The following is a 23,112-nucleotide window of genomic DNA, read 5'->3' on the forward strand; positions in this document are numbered from 1 at the left end:
CAAAAGACCCCAAATAGCCAAAGTAATTTTGAAGAAGAAGACCAAAGTGGGAAGCATCACAATCCCAGACTTTAGCCTCTACTACAAAGCTGTAATCATCAAGACAGCATGGTATTGGCACAAAAACAGACACATAGACCAATGGAATAGAATAGAAACTCCAGAATTAGACCCACAAAAGTATGGGCAACTAATCTTTGACAAAGCAGGAAAGAATATCCAATGGAAAAAAGACAGTCTCTTTAACAAATGGTGCTGGGAGAACTGGACAGTAACATGCAGAAGGATGAAACTAGACCACTTTCTTACACCATTCACAAAAATATACTCAAAATGGATAAAGGACCTGAATGTGAGACAGGAAACCATCTAAACCCTAGAGGAGAAAGCAGGAAAAGACCTCTCCAACCTCAGCTGCAGCACTTTCTTACTTGACACATCCCCAAAGGCAAGGGAATTAAAAGCAAAAATGAACTATTGGGGCCTCATCAAGATAAAAATCTTCTGCACAGCAAAGGAAACAATCAACAAAGCTAAAAGGCAACCAATGGAATGGGAAAAGATATTTGCAAATGACATATCAGACAAAGGGCTAGTATCCAAAATCTATAAAGAGCTCACCAAACTCCACATCCGAAAAACAAATAATCCAGGGAAGAAATGGGCAGAAAACATGGATAGACACTTCTCTAAAGAAGACATCCAGATGGCCAACAGGCACATGAAAAGATGCTCAATGTCGCTCCTCATCAGGGAAATACAAATCATAACCACACTCAGATACCATCTCATGCCAGTCAGAGTGGCTAAAATGAACAATGAGGAGACTATAGATGCTGGCGAGGATGTGGAGAAACGGGAACCCTCTTGCACTGTTGGTGGGAATGCAAACTGGTGCAGCCGCTCTGGAAAACAGTGTGGAGGTTCCTCAAAAAATTAAAAGATAGATCTACCCTATGAGCCAGCAATAGCACTGCTAGGAATTTACCCAAGCAGTACAGGAGTGCTGATGCATAAGGGGCACTTGTACCCCAATGTTTATAGCAGCACTCAACAATAGCCAAATTGTGGAAAAAGCCTAAATGTCCATGAACTGATGAATGGATAAAGAAATTGTGGTTTATATACACAATGGAATACTACGTGGCAATGAGAAAGAATGAAATAGGGCCTTGTGTAGCGACATGGATGGAACTGGAGAGTGTTATGCTAAGTGAAATAAGTCAGTCAGAGAAAGACAGATACCATATGTTTTCACTCCTATGTGGATCCTGAGAAACTTAACGGAAGACCATGGGGGAGGGGAAGGGGAAAAAAAAAAAGAGGTTAGAGTGGGAGGGAGCCAAAACATAAGAGACTCTTAAAAACTGAGAACAGGGGCGCCTGGGTGGCGCAGTCGGTTAAGCGTCCGACTTCAGCCAGGTCACGATCTCGCGGTCCGTGAGTTCGAGCCCCGCGTCAGGCTCTGGGCTGATGGCTCGGAGCCTGGAGCCTGTTTCCGATTCTGTGTCTCCCTCTCTCTCTGCCCCTCCCCCGTTCATGCTCTGTCTCTCTCTGTCCCAAAAAAAACAAAAAAAAACAAAAAAAAAAAACAAAAAAAAACTGAGAACAAACTGAGGGTTGATGGGGGGTGGGAGAGAGGGGAGGGTGGATGATGGGTATTGAGGAGGGCACCTGTTGGAATGAGCACTGGGTGTTGTATGGAAACCAATTTAACAATAAATTTCATATTTAAAAATAAAAAATAAAAAAACTAAGCTAAGATAAAATAAAAATCAGTTAAATCACTCAGTAAGAATTTAACCTAGAAGAAAGGACAGTATTATTTGATAAAGAGGCACTCTATCTAGGATAATTCAGATGTTTTGCTATAAAATTTTAGAAAACAATTATTCTTGCATACATATCTAACTGACCTAATAAAGATTTACAAACAGATTCATTTTCCACGTGAATACCTTTTGCTCTTTCTCCTTAACTTGCCACATCTCTAGCAGCACTGAATTCTTTTCTTATTTTCTGGCAATACATTATCCACAATATTTCTTTATCACTTAGAACATCTGTTCTGGTCCCTGCCTGCAGGCTGACAGACGTTCCCATGCAATGACTGAGGCAGTTGATACTCAGTGTTTAATGAGTGTCTTGTTCAAGATAACTAGGCAGTTTAAACAATTAAGAGGAAACCAAAATCTGGTCTTCTGCCTCCTAGTACAGGACTCTTTCTACTTGATTCACCTTTTCTTTATGTCTACTTCTTTCTCTCCTGTAATGTAAACCAGGAAAGTGAGCTGCCCTGAGTTAGAAGATCTGTGTTCTAGGAACCCTGAGTAAGAACATGGGCTTCAAATGATCTCTTCTGTACAAGGAAGGTAGTAGACAGGATAATTTATATTCCTTTCTACTGCTGTGTTTTAATTATAAACTAAATAATTTTTCATGTTACAGAAAATATTTCACCATATTCATAATACTTTTTACTTTTAAGATTTTATTTTTAAGTAATTTCTACATCCACCATGAGGCTCAAACTCACAACCCCAAGACCAAGAGTCTCACGCTCCACTGACTGAGCCAGCCAGGTGCCCCTCATAATGATACTTTAAAAAAAATTTATTTAAATTTCATTTAGTTAACATATGGTGTAGTATTGGTTTCAGGAGCAGAACCCAGTGAATAGTCACTCACATATAACACCCAGTGCTCATCCCAACAAGTGCCCTTCTTAATGCCCATCACCCATTTAGCCCATCCTCCCACCTCCCTCCCCTCCAGCAACCCTCAATTTGTTCTCTGTATTTAAGAGTTTCATATGGTTTGCCTCCCTCTCTATTTTTGTCTTATTTTCCCTTCCCTTCCCCTATGTTCATCTGTTTCTTAATTCCACATATGAGTGAAATTGTATATTTGTCTTTCTCTGACTTACTTAGCATAATACACTCTCGTTCCATCCACATTGTTGCAAATGGCAAGATTTCATTCTTTTTGATTGCGAGTAGTATTTCATTGTATGTATGTGTATATATCACATCTTCTTTAGCCATTCATTAGTCGATGGACATTTGGGCCCTTTCCATAACTTAGCTATTATTGATGGTGCTGCTATAAACATTGGGGTACATGTGCCCCTTGAAATCAGCATTTTTGTATTCTTTGGGTAGATACATAGTAGTGCAATTGCTGGGCCTTAGGGTGTTTCTATTTTTAATTTTTTTAATGTTTATTTTTGAGAGAGGGAGAGAGAGAGACAGAGTGTGAGCAGGCAGGGGCAGAGAGAGACAGAGTTGCAGAATCCAAAGCAGGCTCCAGGTTCTGAGCTGTCAGCATAGAGCCTGATATGGGGCTCGAACCCACGAGCTGTGACATCATGATCTGAGCTGAAGTTGGAGGTGTAACCAACTGAGCCACCCAGGCACCGCTCTATTTTTAATTTTTTGAGAAACTTCCATACTGTTTTGCAGAGCAGCTGTACCAGTTTGCATTCCCACCACTATTTCAAAAGCATTCCCTTTTCTCCGCATCCTCACCAATATCTGCTGTTTCCTGAATAGGTGTAAAGTGATATCTCATTGTGGTTTTGATTTGTATTTTTCTTATGATGAATGATGTTGAGCATCATTTCATGTGTCTTTTAGCCATCTGAATGTCTTTATTAGAAAAGTGTCTGTTCATATCTTTTGCCCATTTCTTCACTGGATTATTTGTTTTTTGGGTGTTGAGCTTGTTCATAATGATACTTTTTAATAACTGCATAGCATTTTGTCACATTTATCTTCTATAATCTGCTAAATTCCTTCCTTGCTTTTTTGACTTTTTCATTATATAGATAATGCTGCAAAAAACTTCATCATACATGTACTTTTTTTCCTTCAGTTAAATAACTTCCTTTAAGTAAATTTCTGGAGTAAGATTACTGAGTCCAAGGGTATAAACATAGTTAAAGTTTTCAAGATTCTAATTGTCAGGTGTATTTCCTCTCTCCCAACTCCTTAGAAATTCTCTTTCTATGCCTTATATATCTGCAATTATTTAAAAAGAACACTTGTATATTTATATCAAAACCACTTTGAAAACCGTTAGGAAGTCTGATCTAATTCTACCTGGAAATAAACTTGATGATTTGACTACATAATTGCAGATACATTTTAAGTATTTTCTGCCTCTTATATTGTAGAATCACACCCTAGTAGAAGGATTAAAGTACTCATTAGATATTTTTACGTTTTCTTATCTTTTCTGATGCTACTTCCTATTTGACTAACAGTGGATAATTCCTTACTTCCCTCCCCGCTAGGCTGGGCCTCTGAAGGGGGATTAGAAGTTCCTCTTTCACACACTGATAACCAGCCAGTGCCTTCACAGAGTCCAAGGAAATTAACAAAGTGTAAGTTATTTATTTCTATTCTTTATTATCATATTAACAATTAGTTTCAGTCACATAAATTTAGAAAAGAATTACTTTATAGTCTTTGCCTCATATTGTCCAGGAAAATATTTTGTTCATAATGAATTAAAATGAAAGTTATACCAGGCTATCCCTCAGAATAGAAAAAATTGAATAGAAATTGTGAACTTGTCATAGTAAATTCTATACTTTAATTTTTTAAATATTTTGTACTAAGGTTTGTTGGTAATGGATAATACCATTAAGATAGAAGGTGTTCTTTGGTTACAAGATGCCCATTGACAAAGCGTGCATTCAGGCCTTTAGCATAGGACCTGGTACGTAGTAATTGCTAACATTTGTTGAGTACTTACCATATTATTGTCTGCAGAACTGGTCCATGTTGTAGTTACTATGTAGGGTATGCATAGAAAACAGATACTCTGTCAGGATTTTAGATACATGATAATCTTAGTCACTAATGTTGATTTTTAAAAACTTTGATTGGAAAGCATTTCAAATGTACAAGTGTTACATAAGTGAAAATAGCTCAAAGAACACCTGTATACCCTTTATCCGGATTCATCTACTGTTAGTACTTTGCTTTATGTAGGGTGTGTGTGTGTGTGTGTGTGTGTGTGTGTGTGAGATTCATGTGTTATTTTATTCTCAACCACTTGAGGGTGAGTTACATACATCATGACCATTTACCCCAAAATACTTAAGTTTGTATTTCCTAAGAACAGATATATTTTCTTTCATAACCACTGTATGGTTTGTAAACTTCAGGAAATTTAATGTTAATGTATTTTGTACAAAGCAAACCATGTATTTGTATTCCAGTTTTGTGAGTTGACCCAATAATGTCCCCTGTAGCACATTCCCCCTCTGGACCGAGAGAGTCTAGGGTCATGATGTATTCAGTTGCCATGTCTCTTTAGTCCCTTTTATTCTGAAACATTTCCACAGTTTTTCTTTGACTTTTGAACATGGGAATTTTAATACAATATAGTCCCTCTGCTCCACTGCTTTTTATCTTTAGTAGAATATTTCTTATCTCAGTTTTATCTGAATTTTATTGTGATTAAATTCAGGTTCTTCATTCTTGACTGGAATACTACACAGGTGACCCTCCTGTCTCAGGGTTCCAGATGTAAGGTTTATGCAGTCTGTTTCTCCTTCATTGATAATGTTAATTTTGGCCACCCATTCAAAGTGTTGTGTACTTTCTCTTAAATAATTACCGTTTTATGTTATTTTATCCTCTCATGCAGTTATTAAGCAGTCTCTGAAGAGACACTTTGCGACAGCGCACAAGTCCAGGTCTTAATCAGAATTTCTACTTAGATGTAGCATCCATTGTTGTTGCTTTTTGTGTGATTCAGTCTTTACAATGATGAGTGGTATAAAAAAAAAAAAAGATAAGATTTTCTCACCACAGCACTCCCTCCACATTTTTGTTGTAGTAGAAAATACAAAACAGAATTTACCCTCCATTTATTTATTTATTTGTTTGTTTATTTATAAATTTACATCCAAGCTAGCATATAGTGCAACAATGATTTCAGGAGTAGATTACTTAATGCAGCTTACCCATTTAGCCTGTAAACCCTCCGACAACCCCGCCAGTAACCCTCTGTTCTCCATATTTAAGAGTCCCTTATGTTTTGTCCCTCTCCCTGTTTTTATATTATTTTTGCTTCCCTTCCCTTGCTTCCCTTCATTTGTTATGTGTCTTAAAATCCTCATAGGAGTGAAGGCATATGATATTTGTCTTTCTCTGACTAATTTAGCTTAGCATAATACCCTCTAGTTCCATCCACGTAGTTACAAATGGCAAGATTTCATTCTTTTTGATTGCTTAGTAATACTCCATTGCATGTGTGTGGATATATACATATATATATATGTATATATCCACACACACACACACACACACACACACATACATACACACACCACATCTTCTTTATCCATTCATCCATCAATGGACATTTGGCTCTTTCCATACTTTGGCTATTGTTGACAGTGCTGCCATAAACATTAGGGTGCATGTGCCCCTTCAAAACAGAATACCTGTATCGCTTAGATAAATACCTAGAGTGCAATTGCTGGGTCATAGGGTAATTCTATTTTTAGATTTTTGTGGAACCTCCATACTGTTTTCCAGAGTGGCGGCACCAGCTTGCATTCTCACCAGGAGTGCAAAAGAGAACCTCTCTCTCTGCATCCTCACCAACATCTGTTGTTGCCTGAGTTGTTAATGTTAGCCATTCTGACAGGTGTGAGGTGGTATCTTACTGAGGTTTTAATTTGTGTTTCCCTGATGATGGTGATGTTGACCATGTTTTCATATGTCAGTCGGCCATCTGGATGTTTTCTTTGGAGAAGTGGCTATTCATGTCTTTTGCCCATTTCTTCACTGGATTATTTGTTTTTTGGGTGTTGAGTTTGATAAGTTCTTTATAGATTTTCGATACTCACCCTTTATCTGATACGTCGTTTGCAAATATTTTCTCCCATTCTGTAGGTTGCCTTTTAGTTTTGCTGATTGTTTCCTTTGCTGTGTAGAAGCTTTTTATTTTGATGAGGTCCCAGCAGTTCATTTTTGCTTTGGTTTTCCTTGCCTCTGGAGATGTGTTGATTAAGAAGTTGCTGTGGCCAAGATGAAAGAGGTTTTTGCCTGCTTTCTCCTCGAGGATTTTGATGGCTTCCTGTCTTACATTTAGGTCTTTCATCCATTTTGAGTTTATTTTTGTGCATGGTGTAGGAAAGTGGTCCAGGTTCATTCTTCTGCATGTCACTGTCCAGTTTTCCCAGCACCACTTGCTGAAGAGACTGTCTTTATTCCATTGGATATTCTTTCCTGCTTTGTCAGAGATTAGTTGCCCATACGTTTGTGGGTCCATTTCTGGGTTCTCTATTCTGTTCCATTGATCTGTTCCATTGATCTGAACAAGTGTCTGTTCTTGTGCCGTACCATACTGTCTTGATGATTACAGCTTTGTAGTATAGCTTGAAGTCCGGGATTGTGATGCCTCCTGCTTTGGTTTTCTTTTTCAAGATTGCTTTGGCTATTCGGGGTCCTTTCTGGTTCCATACAAATTTTAGGATTATTTGTTCTGGCTCTGTGAAGAATGCTGGTGTTATTTTGATAGGGATTGCATTGAATATGTAGATTGCTTTGGGTAGTATCAACATTTTTACAATATTTGTTCTTCCTATCCAGGAGCATGGAATCTTTTTCCATTTTTTTGTGTCTTCTTCAATTTCTTTCATATGCTTTCTATAGTTTTCAGTGTATAGAGTTTTCACCTCTTTGGATAGATTTATTCCTAGGTATTTTATGGCTTTTGTGTAATTGTAAATGGGATTGACTCCTTGATTTCTCTTTCTGTTGCTTCATTGTTTGTGTATAGGAATGCAACCGATTTCTGTGCATTGATTTTATATCCTGCCACTTTGCTGAATTCATGGATCTGTTCTAGCAGGTTTTTGGTGGAATATTTTGGGCTTTTCATAGAGTGTCATGTCATCTGTGAAGAGTGAAAGTTTGAACCTCCTCCTGGCCGATGTGGATGCCTTTTATTTCTTTGTGCTGTCTGATTACAGAGGCTAAGACTTCCAATAGTATGTTTAATAACAGTGGCAAGAGTGGACATCCCTGTCTTGTTCCTGACCTTAGGGGGAAAGCTCTCAGTTTTTCCCCCTTGAGGATGATATTAGTGTTGGGTCTTTCATATATGACTTCTATGATCTCGAGGTATGCTCCTTCTATCCCTCCTTTCTTGAAGGTTTTTATCAAGAAACGATGCTGTATTTTGTCAAATGCTTTCTCTGCATCTATTGAGAGGATCATATGGGTCTTGTCCTTTCTTTTATTGATGTGATGAATCATGTTGTTTGGCGGATATTGAACCAGCCCTTCATCCCAGGTATAAATCCTTGGTTGTGGTGAATAATTTTTTTAATGTATTGTTGGATCCAGTTGGCTAATATCTTGTTGAGGATTTTTACATCCATGTTCATCAGGAAAATTGGTCTGTAGTTCTCCTTTTTAGTGGGGTCTCTGTCTGGTTTTGGAATCAAGGTAATGCCGGCTTCATAGAAAGAGTTTGGAAGTTTTCCTTCCATTTCTGTTTTTGGAACACCTTCAAGAGAATAGGTGTTAACTCTTCCTTAAATAGTTGGTAGAATTCCCCTGGAAAGCCATTTGGCCCTGGACTCTTGTGTTTTGGCAGATTTTTGATTACTAATTTGATTTCCTTACTGGTTATGGGTCTGTTCAAATTTGCGATTTCTTCCTGTTTCAGTTTTGGTAGGGTATATGTTTCTAGAAATTTGTCCATTTTTTCCAGATTGCCCATTTTATTGGCATATAATTGCTCATAATATTCTCTTATTATTGTTTTTATTTCTGCTGTGTTGGTTGTGCTCTCTCCTCTTTCATTCTTCAGTTTATTTACTTGGGTCCTTTCATTTTTCTTTTTGATCAAACTGGCTAGGCGTTTATCAATTTTGTTGATTCTTTCAAAGAACCAGCTTCTGGTTTCATTGATCTGTTCTACTGTTTTTTGTTGTTTTTTTTTTTTTTGGTTTCGATAGCATTAATTTCTGCTCTAATCTTTATTATTTCCTGTCTTCTGCTGGTTTTGGGTTTTATTTGCTGTTCTTTTTCCAGCTCCTTAAGGCTTAAGGTTAGGTTGTGTATCTGAGATCTTTCTTCCTTCTTTAGGAAGGCCTGGATTGCTATATACTTTCCTCTTATGACCACCTTTGCCTATGACCATCCCAGAGTTTTTGGGTTGTGGTGTTATAATTTTCATTGGCTTCCATGACCTTTTTAATTTCCTCTTTAACTTCTTGGTTAGCCCATTCATTCTTTAGTAGGATGTTCTTCAGTCTCCAAGTATTTGTTATCTTTCCAAATTTTTTCTTGTGGTTGATTTCAATTTTACAGTGTTGTGGTCTGAAAATATGTATGGTATGATCTTGATCTTTTTGTACTTGCTGAGGGCTGATTTGTGTCCCAGTATATGGTCTATTATGGAGAATATTCCATGTGCACTGGAGAAGAATGTGTATTCTGCTGCTTTAGGATGAAATGCTCTGAATATACCTGTTGAGTCCATCTGGTCCAGTGTATCATTCAAAGCCATTGTTTCCTTGTTGATTTTTTAATTAGATGATCTGTCCTTTGCTGTGAGTGGGGTGTTGAAGTCTCCTACTTTTATGGTATTAGTATTGATGGGTTTCTTTATGTTTGTGATTAATTGATTTATATGTTTGGGTGCTCCATATTTGGCGCATAAATGTTTACAATTGTTAGGTCTTCTTGGTGATAGACCCCTTGATTATGATATAATGCCCTTCTGCATCTTGATACAGTCTTTAAAGTCTAGATTGTCTGATATAAATATGGCTACTCCGGCTTTCTTTTGTTGACCATTAGCATGATAGATGCTTCTCCATCCCCTTATTTTTAATCTGAAGGTGTCTTTAGGTCTAAAGTGGGTCTCTTGTAAACTGCAAATAGATCTTGTTTTCTTATCAGTTCTGTTACCCTGTGTCTTTTGGTTGGAGCATTGAGTCCATTGATGTTTACAGTGACTACTGAAAGATATGAATTTATTGCCATTATGATGCTTGTAGAGTTGGAGTTTCTGGTGGTGTTTTCTTGTCCTTTCTAATCTTTGTTGCTTTTGGTATGTATGTATGTATGTGTGTATGTATTTATCTTTTCATCTTTTCTCCCCTCAGAGTCCCCCTTAAAATTTCTTGCAGGGCTGGTTTAGTGGTCACAAACTCCTTTAATTTTTGTTCAGGCAACTTTTTTTCTCTTCTATTTTGAATAACAGCCTTGCTGGATAAAGAATTCTTGGCTGCATATTTTTCTGACTCAGCACATTGAATGAATATATCCTGCCACTCGTTTCTGGCCTGCCAAGTCACTGTGGATAGGTCTGTTGCAAACCTGATCTGTCTTCCCTTATAGGTTAGGGACTTTTTTTCCCTTAGTGCTTTTATGATTCTCTCCTTGCCTGAGTATTTTGTGAATTTGACTATGATATGCCTTGTTGGTGGTCGGTTTTTGTAGAATCTAATAGGAGTCCTCTGTGCTTCCTGGATTTTGATATCTGTGTCTTTCCCCAGGTTAGGAAAGTTTTCTTCTATGATTTGCTCACATAACCCTTCTACCCCCATTTTTCTCTCTTCCTCTTCTGGGACCCTTATGATTTTGATATTGTTCCTTTTTAATGAGTCACTGATTTCTCTAATTTTTAAATCGTGCTCTTTTGCCTTAATCTTCCTCTTTTTTTCTGCTTTATTATTCTCTGTAAGTTTGTCCTCTATATTGCTGAGTCTCTGTTCTGCCTCATCCCTCCTTGCCGCCGCAGCATCCATCCATGATTGCAGCTCAGTTATAGCTTTTTTTATTTCGTTCTGACTAGTTTTTACTTCTTTTATCTCTGCAGAAAGGAATTCTAGTCTATTTTCGACTCCAGCTAGTATTCTTATTATTGTGACCCTAAATTCTGGTTCAGACATGTTGCTTGTATCTGTGTTGGTTAAATCCCTGGCTGTCATTTCCTCGTGCTCTTTATTTTGGGGTGAATTCTTTCGTTTTGTCATTTCGAAAGGAGAAAAGGAATTAATAAAGTAGAAAAATTAAAATTAAAAATATATTAAAATTAAAAAATTAAACACACACATACACACACAAAATCTAATAAATGATGCTAGATCCTAGGCATGTTTTGGTCTGAGTGTTGAAAGTGGTTTGACTGATTAGAGAAAAAACAAAGGGAGGGAAAAAAAGGAAATTGAGAATTTGAAAAAAGTAATACACCAAAGTACGCTAAGATGATGGGACTAAAATAGAATTTGAAAAAAAATTACACAAAGTAAAGAATATAGTAGGAAAAAAATTTTTTTTGCTTTTAAAAACTTTTATTTTTTTATTTTTTTAATAGATGAAATTTATTGTCAAATTGGTTTCCATACAACACCCAGTGCTCATCCCAAAAGATGCCCTCTTCATTACCCATCACCCACCCTCCCTTACCTCCCACCCCCCATCAGCCCTAAGTTTGTTCTCAGTTTTTAACAGTCTCTTATGCTTTGGCTCTCTCCCACTCTAACCTCTTTTTTTTTCCTTCCCCTCCACCATGGGTTTCTGTTAAGTTTCTCAGGATCCACATAAGACTGAAAACATATGGTATCTGTCTTTCTCTGTATGGCTTATTTCACTTAGCATCACACTTTCCAGTTCCATCCACATTGCTACAAAGGGCCATATTTCATTCTTTCTCATTGCCACGTAGTACTCCATTGTGTATATAAACCACAATTTCTTTATCCATTCATCAGTTCATGGACATTTAGGCTCTTTCCACAATTTGGCTATTGTTGAGTGCTGCTATAAACATTGGGGTACAAGTGCCCCTATGCATCAGCACTCTTGTATCCCTTGGGTAAATTCCTAGCAGTGCTACTGCTGGGTCACAGAGTAGGTCTATTTTTAATTTTTTGAGGAACCTCCACACTGCTTTCCAGAGCGGCTGCACCAATTTGCATTCCCACCAACAGTGCAAGAGGGTTCCCGTTTCTCCACATCCTCGCCAGCATCTATAGTCTCCCAATTTGTTCCTTTTAGCCACTCTGACTGGCGTGAGGTGATATCTGAGTGTGGTTTTGATTTGTATTTCCCTGATGAGCGATGTTGAGCATCTTTTCATGTGCCTGTTGGCCATCTGGGTGTCTTCTTTAGAGTGTCTATTCATGTTTTATGCCCATTTCTTCCCTGGATTATTTGTTTTTCGGATGTGGAGTTTGGTGAGCTCTTTATAGATTTTGGATACTAGCCCTTTGTCCGATATGTCATTTGCAAATATCTTTTCCCATTCCATTGGTTGCCTTTTAGTTTTGTTGATTGTTTCCTTTGCTGTGCAGAAGCTTTTTATCTTGATGAGGCCCCAATAGTTCATTTTTGCTTTTAATTCCCTTGCCTTTGGGGATGTGTCAAGTAAGAAAGTGCTGCAGCTGAGGTTGGAGAGGTCTTTTCCTGCTTTCTCCTCTAGGGTTTAGATGGTTTCCTGTCTCACATTCAGGTCCTTTATCCATTTTGAGTATATTTTTGTGAATGGTGTAAGAAAGTGGTCTAGTTTCATTCTTCTGCATGTTACTGTCCAGTTCTCCCAGCACCATTTGTTAAAGAGACTGTCTTTTTTCCATTGGCTCTTCTTTCCTGCCTTGTCAAAGATTAGTTGGCCATACATTTGTGGGTCCAATTCTGAAGTATTTATTCTCTTCCATTGGTCTATGTGTCTGTTTTTGTGCCAATACCATGCTGTCTTGATGATTACAGCTTTGTAGTAGAGGCTAAAGTCTGGGATTGTGATGCTTCCCACTTTGGTCTTCTTCTTCAAAATTACTTTGGCTATTTGGGGTCTTTTGTGGTTCTATACAAATTTTAGGACTGTTTGTTCTAGCTTCAAGAAGAATGCTGGTGCAATGTTGATTGGGATTGCATTGAAGGTGTAGATTGCTTTGGGTAGTATTGACATTTTAACAATATTTATTCTTCAAACCCATAAGCACGGAATGTTTTTCCATTTCTTTATATTTTCTTCAACTTCCTTCATAAGCTTTCTATAATTTTCAGCATACAGATCTTGTACATCTTTGGTTAGATTTATTCCTAGGTATTTTATGCTTCTTGGTGCAATTGTGAATGGGATCAGTTTCTTTATTTGTCTTTCTGTTGCTTCATTTTTAGTGTATAAGAATGCAACTGATTTCTGTACAGTGATTTTTATCTTGCAACTTTGCTGAATTCATATATCAGTTCTAGCAGACTTTTGGTGGAGTCTATCGGATTTTCCATGTATAATATGTCATCTGCAAAAAGTGAAAGCTTGACATCATCATTGCCAATTTTGATGCCTTTGATTTCCTTTTGTTGTCTGATTGCTGATGCTAGAACTTCCAACACTATGTTAAACAACAGTGGTGAGAGTGAACATCCCTGTCGTGTTCCTGATCTCAGGGAAAAAGCTCTCAGTTTTTCCCCATTGAGGATGATGTTAGCTGTGGGCTTTTCATAAATGGCTTTTATGATGTTTAAGTATGTTCCTTCTATCCCGACTTTCTCGAGGGTTTTTATTAAGAAAGGATGCTGAATTTTGTCAAATGCTTTTTCTGCATCGGTTGACAGGATCATATGGTTCTTATCTTTTCTTTTATTAATGTGTTGTATCACGTTGATTGATTGCGAATGTTGAACCAGCCCTGCAGCCCAGGAATGAATCCCACTTGATCATGGTGAATAATTCTTTTTATAAGCTGTTGAATTCGATTTGCTAGTATCTTGTTGAGAATTTTTGCATCCATATTCATCAGGGATATTGGCCTGTAGTTTTCTTTTTCTGCTGGGTCTCTGTCTGGTTTAGGAATCAAATACTGGTTTCATAGAATGAGTCTGGAAGTTTTCCTTCCCTTTCTGTTTTTTGGAATAGCTTGAGAAGGGTAGGTATTATCTCTGCTTTAAATGTCTGGTAGAATTCCCCTGGGAAGCCATCTGGTCCTGGACTCTTATTTGTTGGGAGATTTTTGATAACTGATTGAATTTCTTCGCTGGTTATGGGTCTGTTCAAGCTTTCTATTTCTTCCTGTTTGAGTTTTGGAAGTGCATGGGTGCTTTGCTTAGGAATTTGTCCATTTCTTCCAGGTTGTCCAATTTGTTGGCATATAATTTTTCATAGTATTCCCTGGTAATTGCTTGTATTTCTGAGGGATTGGTTGTAATAATTCCATTTTCATTCATGATTTTATCTATTTGGGTCATCTCTCTTTTCTTTTTGAGAAGCCTGGCTAGAGGTTTATCAATTTTGTTTATTTTTTCAAAAAACCAACTCTTGGTTTCACTGATCTGCTCTACAGTTTTTAGATTCTATATTGTTTATTTATGCTCTAATCATTATTATTTCTCTTGCTGGGTTTGGGGTGTCTTTGCTGCTCTGCTTCTATTTCCTTTAGGTGTGCTGTTAGATTTTGTATTTGGGATTTTTCTTGTTTCTTGAGATAGGCCTGGATTGCAATGTATTTTCCTCTCAGGACTGCCTTCGCTGCATCCCAAAGCGTTTGGATTGTTGTATTTTCATTTTTGTTTGTTTCCATATAGTTTTAAATTTCTTCTCTAATTGCCTGGTTGACCCATTCATTCTTTTTTTTTTTTTCCCATTCATTCTTTAGTATGGTGTTCTTTAACCTCCATGCTTTTGGAGGTTTTCCAGATTTTTTCCTGTGGTTGATTTCAAGCTTCATAGCATTGTGGTCTGAAAGTAGGCATGGTATGATCTCAATTCTTGTGTACTTATGAAGGGCTGTTTTGTGACCCAGTATGTGATCTGTCTTGGAGAATGTTCCATGTGCACTCGAGAAGAAAGTATATTCTGTTGCTTTGGGATGCAGAGTTCTAATTATATCTGTCAAGTCTATCTGATCCAATGTATCATTCAGGGCCCTTGTTTCTTTATTGATCCTGTGTCTAGAAGATCTATCCATTGTTGTAAGTGGGGTATTAAAGTCCCTGCAATTACCACATTCTGGTCAATAAGATTGTTTATGTCTGTGAGTAATTGTTTTATATATTTGGGGGCTCCCATATTCGGCGCATAGACATTTATAATTGTTAGTTCTTCTTGATGGATAGGCCCTGTAATTATTATATAATGCCCTTCTTCATCTCTTGTTACAGCCTCTAATTTAAAGTCTACTTTGTCTGATATAAGTATGGCTATTCCAGCTTTCTTTTGACTTCCAGGAGCATGATAGATAGTTCTCCATCCCCTCACTTTCAATGTGAAAGTGTCCTCAGGTCTAAAATGAGTCTCTTGTAGACAGCAAATAGATGGGTCTTATTTTTTATCCATTCTGATACCCTGTGTCTTTTGGTTGGCGCATTTAGTCCATTTACATTCAGTGTTATTATAGACAGATACGGGTTTAGAGTCATTGTGATGTCTGTAGGTTTCATGCTTGTAGCGATGTCTCTGGTACTTTGTCTCACAGGATCCCCCTTAGGATCTCTTGTAGGGCTGGTTTAGTGGTGACAAATTCCTTAGTTTTTGTTTGTTTGGTAAGACCTTTATCTCTCCTTCTATTCTAAATGACAGATTTGCTGGATAGAGGATTCTCAGCTGCATATTTTTTTTCTGTTCATCATATTGAAGATTTCCTGCCATTCCTTTCTGGCCTGTCAAGTTTCAGTAGAGAGATCCGTCACGAGTCTTATTGGTCTCCCTTTATATGTTAGAGCATGTTTATCCCTAGCTGCTTTCAGAATTTTCTCTTTATCCTTATATTTTGCCAGTTTCACTATGATATGTCGTGCAGAAGATCGATTCAAGGTCTGAAGGGTTCTCTGTGCCTCTTGGATTTCAATGCCTTTCTCCTTCCCCAGATCAGGGACGTTCTCAGCTATTATTTCTTCAAGTACACCTTCAGCACATTTGCCTCTCTCTTCCTCCTCTGGAATACCAATTTGCGTAGATTATTTCTCTTTAGGCCTCACTTAGTTCTCTAATTTTCCCCTCATACTCCTGGATTTTTTTATCTCTCTTTTTCTCAGCTTCTTTTTCCATAATTTTATCTTCTAGTTCCCCTATTCTCTCCTCTGCCTCTTTAATCCGAGCCGTGGTTGTGTCCATTTTATTTTGCCACTCATTTATATCATTTTTTAGCTCCTCTTGGCTGTTCCTTAGTCCTTTGATCTCTGTAGCAATAGATTCTCTGCTGTCCTCTATACTGTTTTCAAGCCCAGCGATTAATTTTATGACTATTATTCTAAATTCACTTTCTGTTATATTGTTTAAATCCTTTTTGATCAGTTCATTAGCTGTTGGTATTTCCTGGAAGTTTTTTTGAGGGGAATTCTTCCGTTTCGTCTTTTTGGATAGTCCCTGGAGTGGTGCAGAACTGCAGGGCACTTCTCCTATGCTGTCTTGAATAACTTGCGTTGGTGGGCGGTGCTGCAGTCAGACCTGATGTCTGCCCCCAGCCCACCGCTGGGGCCACCGTCAGACTTGTGTGTACCTTCTCTTCCCCTCTCCTAGGGGCGAGATTCACTGTGGGGTGGAGTTGCATGGCCTGTCTGGGCTACTTGCACACTGCCAGGCTTGTGGTGCTGGGGATCTGGCGTATTAGCTGGGGTGGATCGGCAAGGTGCACAGGGGCAGGAGGCGCAGGCTCAGCTCACTTTTCCTTCGGAGATCCGCTTAGGGAGGGGCCCTGAAGCACCGGGAGGGAGTCAAACCTGGTACCAGAGGGATGGATCTGCAGAAGCACAGCGTTGGGTGTTTGTGCGGTGCAAGCAAGTTCCCTGACAGGAACTAGTTCCCTTTGTGGTTTTGGCTGGGGGATGGGCGAGGGAGATGGCGCTGGCGAGCGTCTTTGTTCCCCACCAAGCTTCGCTCTGTTGTCCAGGGCTCAACAACTCTTCCTCCCGTTGTCCTCCATCCCTCCCGCTCTCCAAGTAGATCTGTTAAGTTATAACCTTCCAGATGTTAAGTCCCACTTGCTGTCAGAACACACTCCGTCCGGCCCCTCCATTTTTGCAAGCCAGACTCGGGGTCTCTGCTTTGCCGGCAGGCCACCTCTCCGCCCCGGCTCCCTCCCGCCAGTCCGTGTAGTGCACACCGCCTCTCTGCCCTTCCTACCCTCTTCTGTGGACCTCTTGTCTACACTTGGCTCCGGAGAATCCGTTCTGTTAGTCTTCTGGCGATTTTCTGGGTTATTTAAGCAGGTGTGGGTGGAATCTAAGTGATCTGCAGGACGCGGTGAGCCTAGCATCCTCCTACTTTGCCATCTTCCCAGAAGCCCCCTCGGAAAAAAATATTTTTAATAAAAAGTAAAAATAAAAATGAATTTTTTTCTCTTTCTATATTCAAGAAAAAGAAACTAAAAAAAGAAAAAAGAGAAAAAAAAGAAATCGTTTGAAAATTTGAAAAAGTGAATACTTTTAGTGTACTGTAGTAGACTAAAATAAAGTGATGGAAATAGAATTTGAAAAAAATTTACATAAAGAGAAAAATGTAGTAAAAAATTGAAGAAAAATATTTTTAATAGAAATTGAAAGTAAAAATGAAGTTTTTCACTTTCTGCATTCAAGAAAAAGAAAAAGAAAAAAGAAAAAAAAACAAGGAAATCATTTGAAAATTTGAAAAGGTGAATACACTGAAGTAGACTAAAATAGAATGATGAAAGTAAGATAGAATTTGAAAAAATTTACACAAAAGTAAAAAATATAGTAAAAAATTTTTTTAATAAGTGAAAATAAAAATGAATTTCTTCTTTCTGTATTCAAGAAAAAGAATAGTGTAAAAGAGAAAAAAAAGAAAACGAAAGAAAATTGAATAGATGGACCTCCTAACATATTGAAATAGGACTTAAATTACTTCGTTTTCCCCTAGAAGTCAGACTATGTAGCACTTAATAGTCATAAACTAAATAGGCTGTGAGACTTGTGTTCTTGAAGGGCGAGGTTGGCCCAGTTGGGCAGGGCTCAGTGTAACAGCTCCGTTCCCCACTAGATGGCGCCTCTAGTACACTGGGGCGGACTGCTGCAGCGCTCGTAGGCCATATGTGCATGCACAGGAGCAGTGAAAATGGCATCACCCAGCTACCTAGTCTCTAGTATGGGAACTCCATTCTCTCCGATCAGCAATCGTGCACTGTCCTCTGTCTTCAGCTTTGGTCCACTCACTGCTGCTTCACTGTCCATGACCAAGCAGTACCCCTCTCCCACGTCTTGTCTCAGATGCAGCTCTTTTCCCTGGTCCCTTATGTCTGAAGGACTGTGGCTTTGACCCGTTCTGTCCCTCTGCGGGAGGGTCTCACTGAACAATGGCTGAATGCCAGCTCCACCCAGGAACGCCTGCTGGACCCTGCTCCTACCAGTGCCCCGAGACTGTGGCCAGTTGCCAGCCCGCCCCAGAAAAAGTTCGTGAGATAGTGTAGCAGCAGCTTTTCAGGGATTATGGAAAATCACAACACACATCTGACACCAGGCTTCACACTTAATGACCTTGTTCCAGCACCAGCAAATGTGGCTGTTTTCTGGGGTCTGTTGGGACCAGGTGGCTTCAACAGTCTCTACCAATTGTCCTTCCTGCAGTGGAACTGCTTTTCTCCATGTGGCCCGAGAACCTCCTGGACCCCACTCTGTTCGTAGGGATCCCCCCTTCCCACCAGAGCACCGCCAGGTATCAAGCTGCAGAATTTCAGCCTTTGCACTCCCCTTGTTTACTGTCTTAATGGGATTTAAACCCTCTCCTTTCTCTTTTCTCCCTTTTTAGTTTAGTCCCTGTGGCTGTTTCAATTTTCCACTTTGTCTCCAGCTGCTTTTGGGGAGGGGTGTTTTTCCCATATTCTCCCCCACCCCAGTCTCTGTCCTCTCTACACCTGCAAAGGCGGCTCCCTGCCCATCACCAGCTTCTCTCTTCCCAAGTTCACCTCTACATGCCACATACCTGCTGAATTCTGTGGTTCAGGTTGTGCAGATTATTGTGTTAATCCTCCAATCAGTTTTCTAGGTGTGTAGGATGGTTTAGTATTGGTCTGGCGCATTTCACAGACACAAGACACACAAAAAACTTCCATGCTTTTCCTGTATACCACATCTTCTTTATCCATTTATCTATTGATGAACACATGGAGTGCTTCCATAATTTGGCTATTATAAATAATGCTACAGTAAACATAGAGATACATACATTTTTTTGGCTTAGTTTTTTCATTATTTGGGTAAATACCCATTAGTGGGATCATCTGATTAATTTTTTGAGGAACCTCCATACTGTTTTCCACAGTGGCTGCACCAATATGCATTCCCACCAACAGTGTACAAGAGTTCCTTTTTCTCTACATCTTCACCAACCCTTGTTGTTTCATGTGTTTTTGATTTTAGCCATCCTGACAGCTATGAGGTGATATCTCATTGTGGTTTTGATTTGCATTTCCATGATGATGACTGATGTTGAGCATCTCTTCATGTGTCTGTTGACCATCTGGATGTCTTTGGAACAATATCTGTTCATGCCTTCTGCCTATTTAAAAAAATATATTTATTTTTGAGAGAGAGAAGGGGGGGACCAGTGGGGGAGGGAGGTGTAGAGAGAAAGGGGGATAGAGGATCTGAAGTGGGCTCTGCACAGACAACAGAGAGCCTAATGTGGGGCTCAAATGCACGAACCGTGAGATCATGACCTGAGCTGAAGGCAGCCGCTTAACCGACCCAGCCACTCAGGCACCCCTCTTCTGCCCAGTTTTAATTGGATTATTTATTCTTTGGGTGTTGATTTGTATAAGTTCTTTTCGTATTTTGGATACTAGCCCTTCATTTATCTTTTCCTATTCAGTAGGTTGTCTTTCTCTTTTGTTGATTGTTTCCTTTGTTGTTCAGAAGCTTTTTAACTTTGATATTGTCTTAATTGTTTATATTTGCTTTTGTTTCCCTTTCCTCAGGAGACATAGCTAGAATGACCAATGTCAGAGAAATGACTGCCCATGCTCTCTTCTAGGATTTTTATTGCTTTAAGTCTCACATTTAGGTCTTTAATCCATTTGAGTTTATTTTTGTGTATGGTAAGAAGGTGGTACGGTTTTCCCAGCCCATTTGTTGAAGAGACTTTTTTCCCATTGCATATTCTTGCCCCTTTATCATAGACTAATGAACCATATAACTGTGGATTTATTTCTGGGTTCTCTGTTATGTTCCATTGATCTATGTGTTTATTGGTGTGCCACTACCATACTGTTTTTTCTTTTTTTTTGTACCATATTGTTTTGATTACTACAGTTTTGTAACATATCTTGAAATCTGAGATTGTGATGTCTCCAGTTTTGTTCTTCTTTTTCAAAATTGCTTTGGCTTTTCAGGATCTTTGGTGGTTCCGTGCAAATTTAGGATTATTTGTTCTCAGTTCAGTTAAAACTGCTGTTGGTATTTTGATAGAGATTGCATTAAATCTGTAGGTTTCTTTGTGTAGTATGGACATTTAACAGTGTTTGTTCTCCCAGTCCATGAGCATCTGTCCATTTATTTGTGTCATCTTCAATTTCTTTCATCAGTGTACATTATAATTTCCAGAGTACAGCTCTTTGACATCCTTGGTTAAGTTTATTCCTGAGAATTTTATTATTTTTGGAGTAATTGTAAATGGGATTATTTTCTTAATTTCACTTTTTGCTGCTTCATTATTAGTGATAGGAATGAAATGGATTTCTATACATTGATTTTGTGTCCTGCAACTTTAATACATTTGTCAGTTCTAGTACTTTTTTGGTGGAGTCTTACGGGTTTTTTCTATATATAATCATGTCATCTACAAATAGTGGAAGTTTGACTTCTTCCTTACCAGTTTGGATGCCTTTTATCTCTTTATGTTGACTAATTGCTGTGGCTAGGACTTCCAGTACTATGTTGAATAAAAGTGGTAAGAGTAGGCATCCTTATCTTGTTCTTGACCTTAAAGGAAAAGTTCTCAGTTTTCACAATTGAGTATGAGGTTAGCTATGGGTTTTTTTATATAAGGGCTTTATTATGTTGAGTTATATTTCCTCCAGACCTGCTTTGTTGAGGGGTTTTATCCTGAATGGATATTGTACTTACTTTGTCACATGCTTTTTCTGCATCTGTTGAAATGACCATCTGGTGTTTATCCTTTTTCTTATTGATGTGATTGATGTATCTCATTGATTGATTTGCAAATAATGAACCACCTTGCATTCCAGGAATAAATCCCACTTGATCATGGTGAATGATTTTTTTTTTTTAATGTATGGTTGGATTCAGTTTGCTAGTGTTTTGTTGAGGATTTTTGCGTCTATATTGAGAGATATTGGCCTGTAGGTCTCTTTTTTTGTGTTTTCTTTATCATGTATATCACATATACATGAATTTACAAATGCACATAATGAATTTAGAAGTTTTCCTTCCTCTTGTACTTTTTGGAATAGTTTGGGAAGGATAGGTATTAACACTTTTTTAAATGTTTGGTAGAATTTGCCAGTGAAGGTGTCCAGTCTGGGGATTTTTTTTTTTATTACTGATTCAATTTCATTGCTGTTAATTGGTCTGTTCAAATTTTCTATTTCCTCTGATTCAGTTTTGGGAGATATGTTTCTGTGAATTTATCCATCTTTTGGCATATAACTTTTCATAATATTCTCTTATCCTTTCTGTGGTGTTATTTCTCCTCTTTCAGTTCTAATTTTGAGTCCTTTTTTTTTTTTTTTAATGAGTCTGGCTAAAGGTTTGTCAATTTTATGATCTTTTCAAAGAACCAGCTCCCAGTTTGATTGATCTGTTTTATTGGGATTTTTTAGTTTCTCTTTTATTTCCACTCTAATCTTTATTTCCTTCCATTGGTTTTGGGTTTTGTTTCTTCTTCATTTTCTAGCTCCTTTACATGTAAGATTAGGTTGTTTGAAAATTTTCTTGCTTCTTGAGGTAGGTCTGTATTGCTCTTTTCCAGGATACTTATTAATGGTCCCCTTGTTCACTCTCAGGTATCCTAGTTTAATGACAAATTATTAGTACTTTACAGATGGGTAAATAAGAGCCCTTGAGGTAAATGACTTGCCATAATTACTTATTAGTAGGTAGTGTGCTGAGGACTCAAGGCCAGAACTGACACTAACTTGGGAGTTTTCTAGAAATAGAAGTGGACATAAACAGAAGCCTTTCACTCTGTCCTTATCTTTGAGGAATGGGATCCTCCACAGTCCAAACTACAGTCCACTGGTTTGTGGAAAGTGGGAACCATGTTTGTAAAAGAGGGTTGCCCTAGACTCTTCTGCATATGATTGCTTTCCATTCTCTTCTCACTGAGTCACTCATTTCATATCTAGGTTTTTATATTGTCCCCTGGGTCTTAGCTCTGCTACTGGATCCCTTGACCCTCAAGAGCGTAGCCTTCTGAGATGACTCACTTGTGTGCCATTGTGCATTCTTTTACTAGTCTCAGCCTTGAGTCTAAATGTATATCCTTGAAATATTTGCCCCAGTACAACCTGTAGACTATTGATATATATGGTTTTCTAGTCTCCACAGAGAGGTAAGAGGGAATTGGTTAACAGAAAGTTGTACCTGAACACAATCCACTCTATAAGATGTTCATCAAGAATTTGTAAAGTGCACATGGAAAAGACAAAGGAAACTGCTGTAAACCAAAATAGGAACTGTTGGGTATGTTAATGTAATAGGATCGGAAGGATTTTCTTCCCCTTATGTTTAATATTTCAGTATTTTATCATGTAGATTTTTAAACACATTTACAAATGTAATGTTCCTACTTTGTAGGAACAAACGTTACTTTTACTTTTGAACCTTACCTGAGAGACTTCTATAAACTATCTCAGTGTTTCTTTTTTATTTTTGAGAAAGACAGAATGTGAGTGAGGGAGGGGCAGAGAGAGAGGGAGACACAGAATCCCAAGCAGGCTCCAGGTTCTGAGCTGTCAGCACAGAGCCTGACATGGAGCTCAAACTCATGAACTGTGAGATCATGACCTGAGCTGAAGTTGGACACCTAACCAACTAAGTCACCCAGGTGCCCATCTCAGTGTTTCTAAGAAGCCTTTACTACCACCTGCCTTTTTTACTTTTTTTTTAATTGAAAAAAAATCTTTTTAATGTTTTTATTTTTTGAGAGAGAGAGAGGGAG

At 38.4% G+C, this 23,112-nt stretch overlaps 1 protein-coding gene across 3 annotated transcripts in view; it reads left to right on the top strand.

The window, feature by feature from the left end:
* ICA1L (islet cell autoantigen 1 like) overlaps window positions 1-23,112 on the top strand; it is a 78,443-nt gene that overhangs the window by 51,721 nt on the left and 3,610 nt on the right. For all 3 annotated transcript variants that reach the window (XM_049615154.1, XM_049615152.1, XM_049615155.1), the window contains one exon: window positions 4,295-4,384. In XM_049615154.1, the coding sequence (XP_049471111.1) occupies window positions 4,295-4,384 (90 nt within the window). The remainder of the gene's footprint in view (window positions 1-4,294; window positions 4,385-23,112) is intronic.

The sequence above is a fragment of the Panthera uncia genome (genome assembly GCF_023721935.1).
Source record: "Panthera uncia isolate 11264 chromosome C1 unlocalized genomic scaffold, Puncia_PCG_1.0 HiC_scaffold_3, whole genome shotgun sequence".
Lineage (NCBI taxonomy): Eukaryota > Metazoa > Chordata > Mammalia > Carnivora > Felidae > Panthera > Panthera uncia.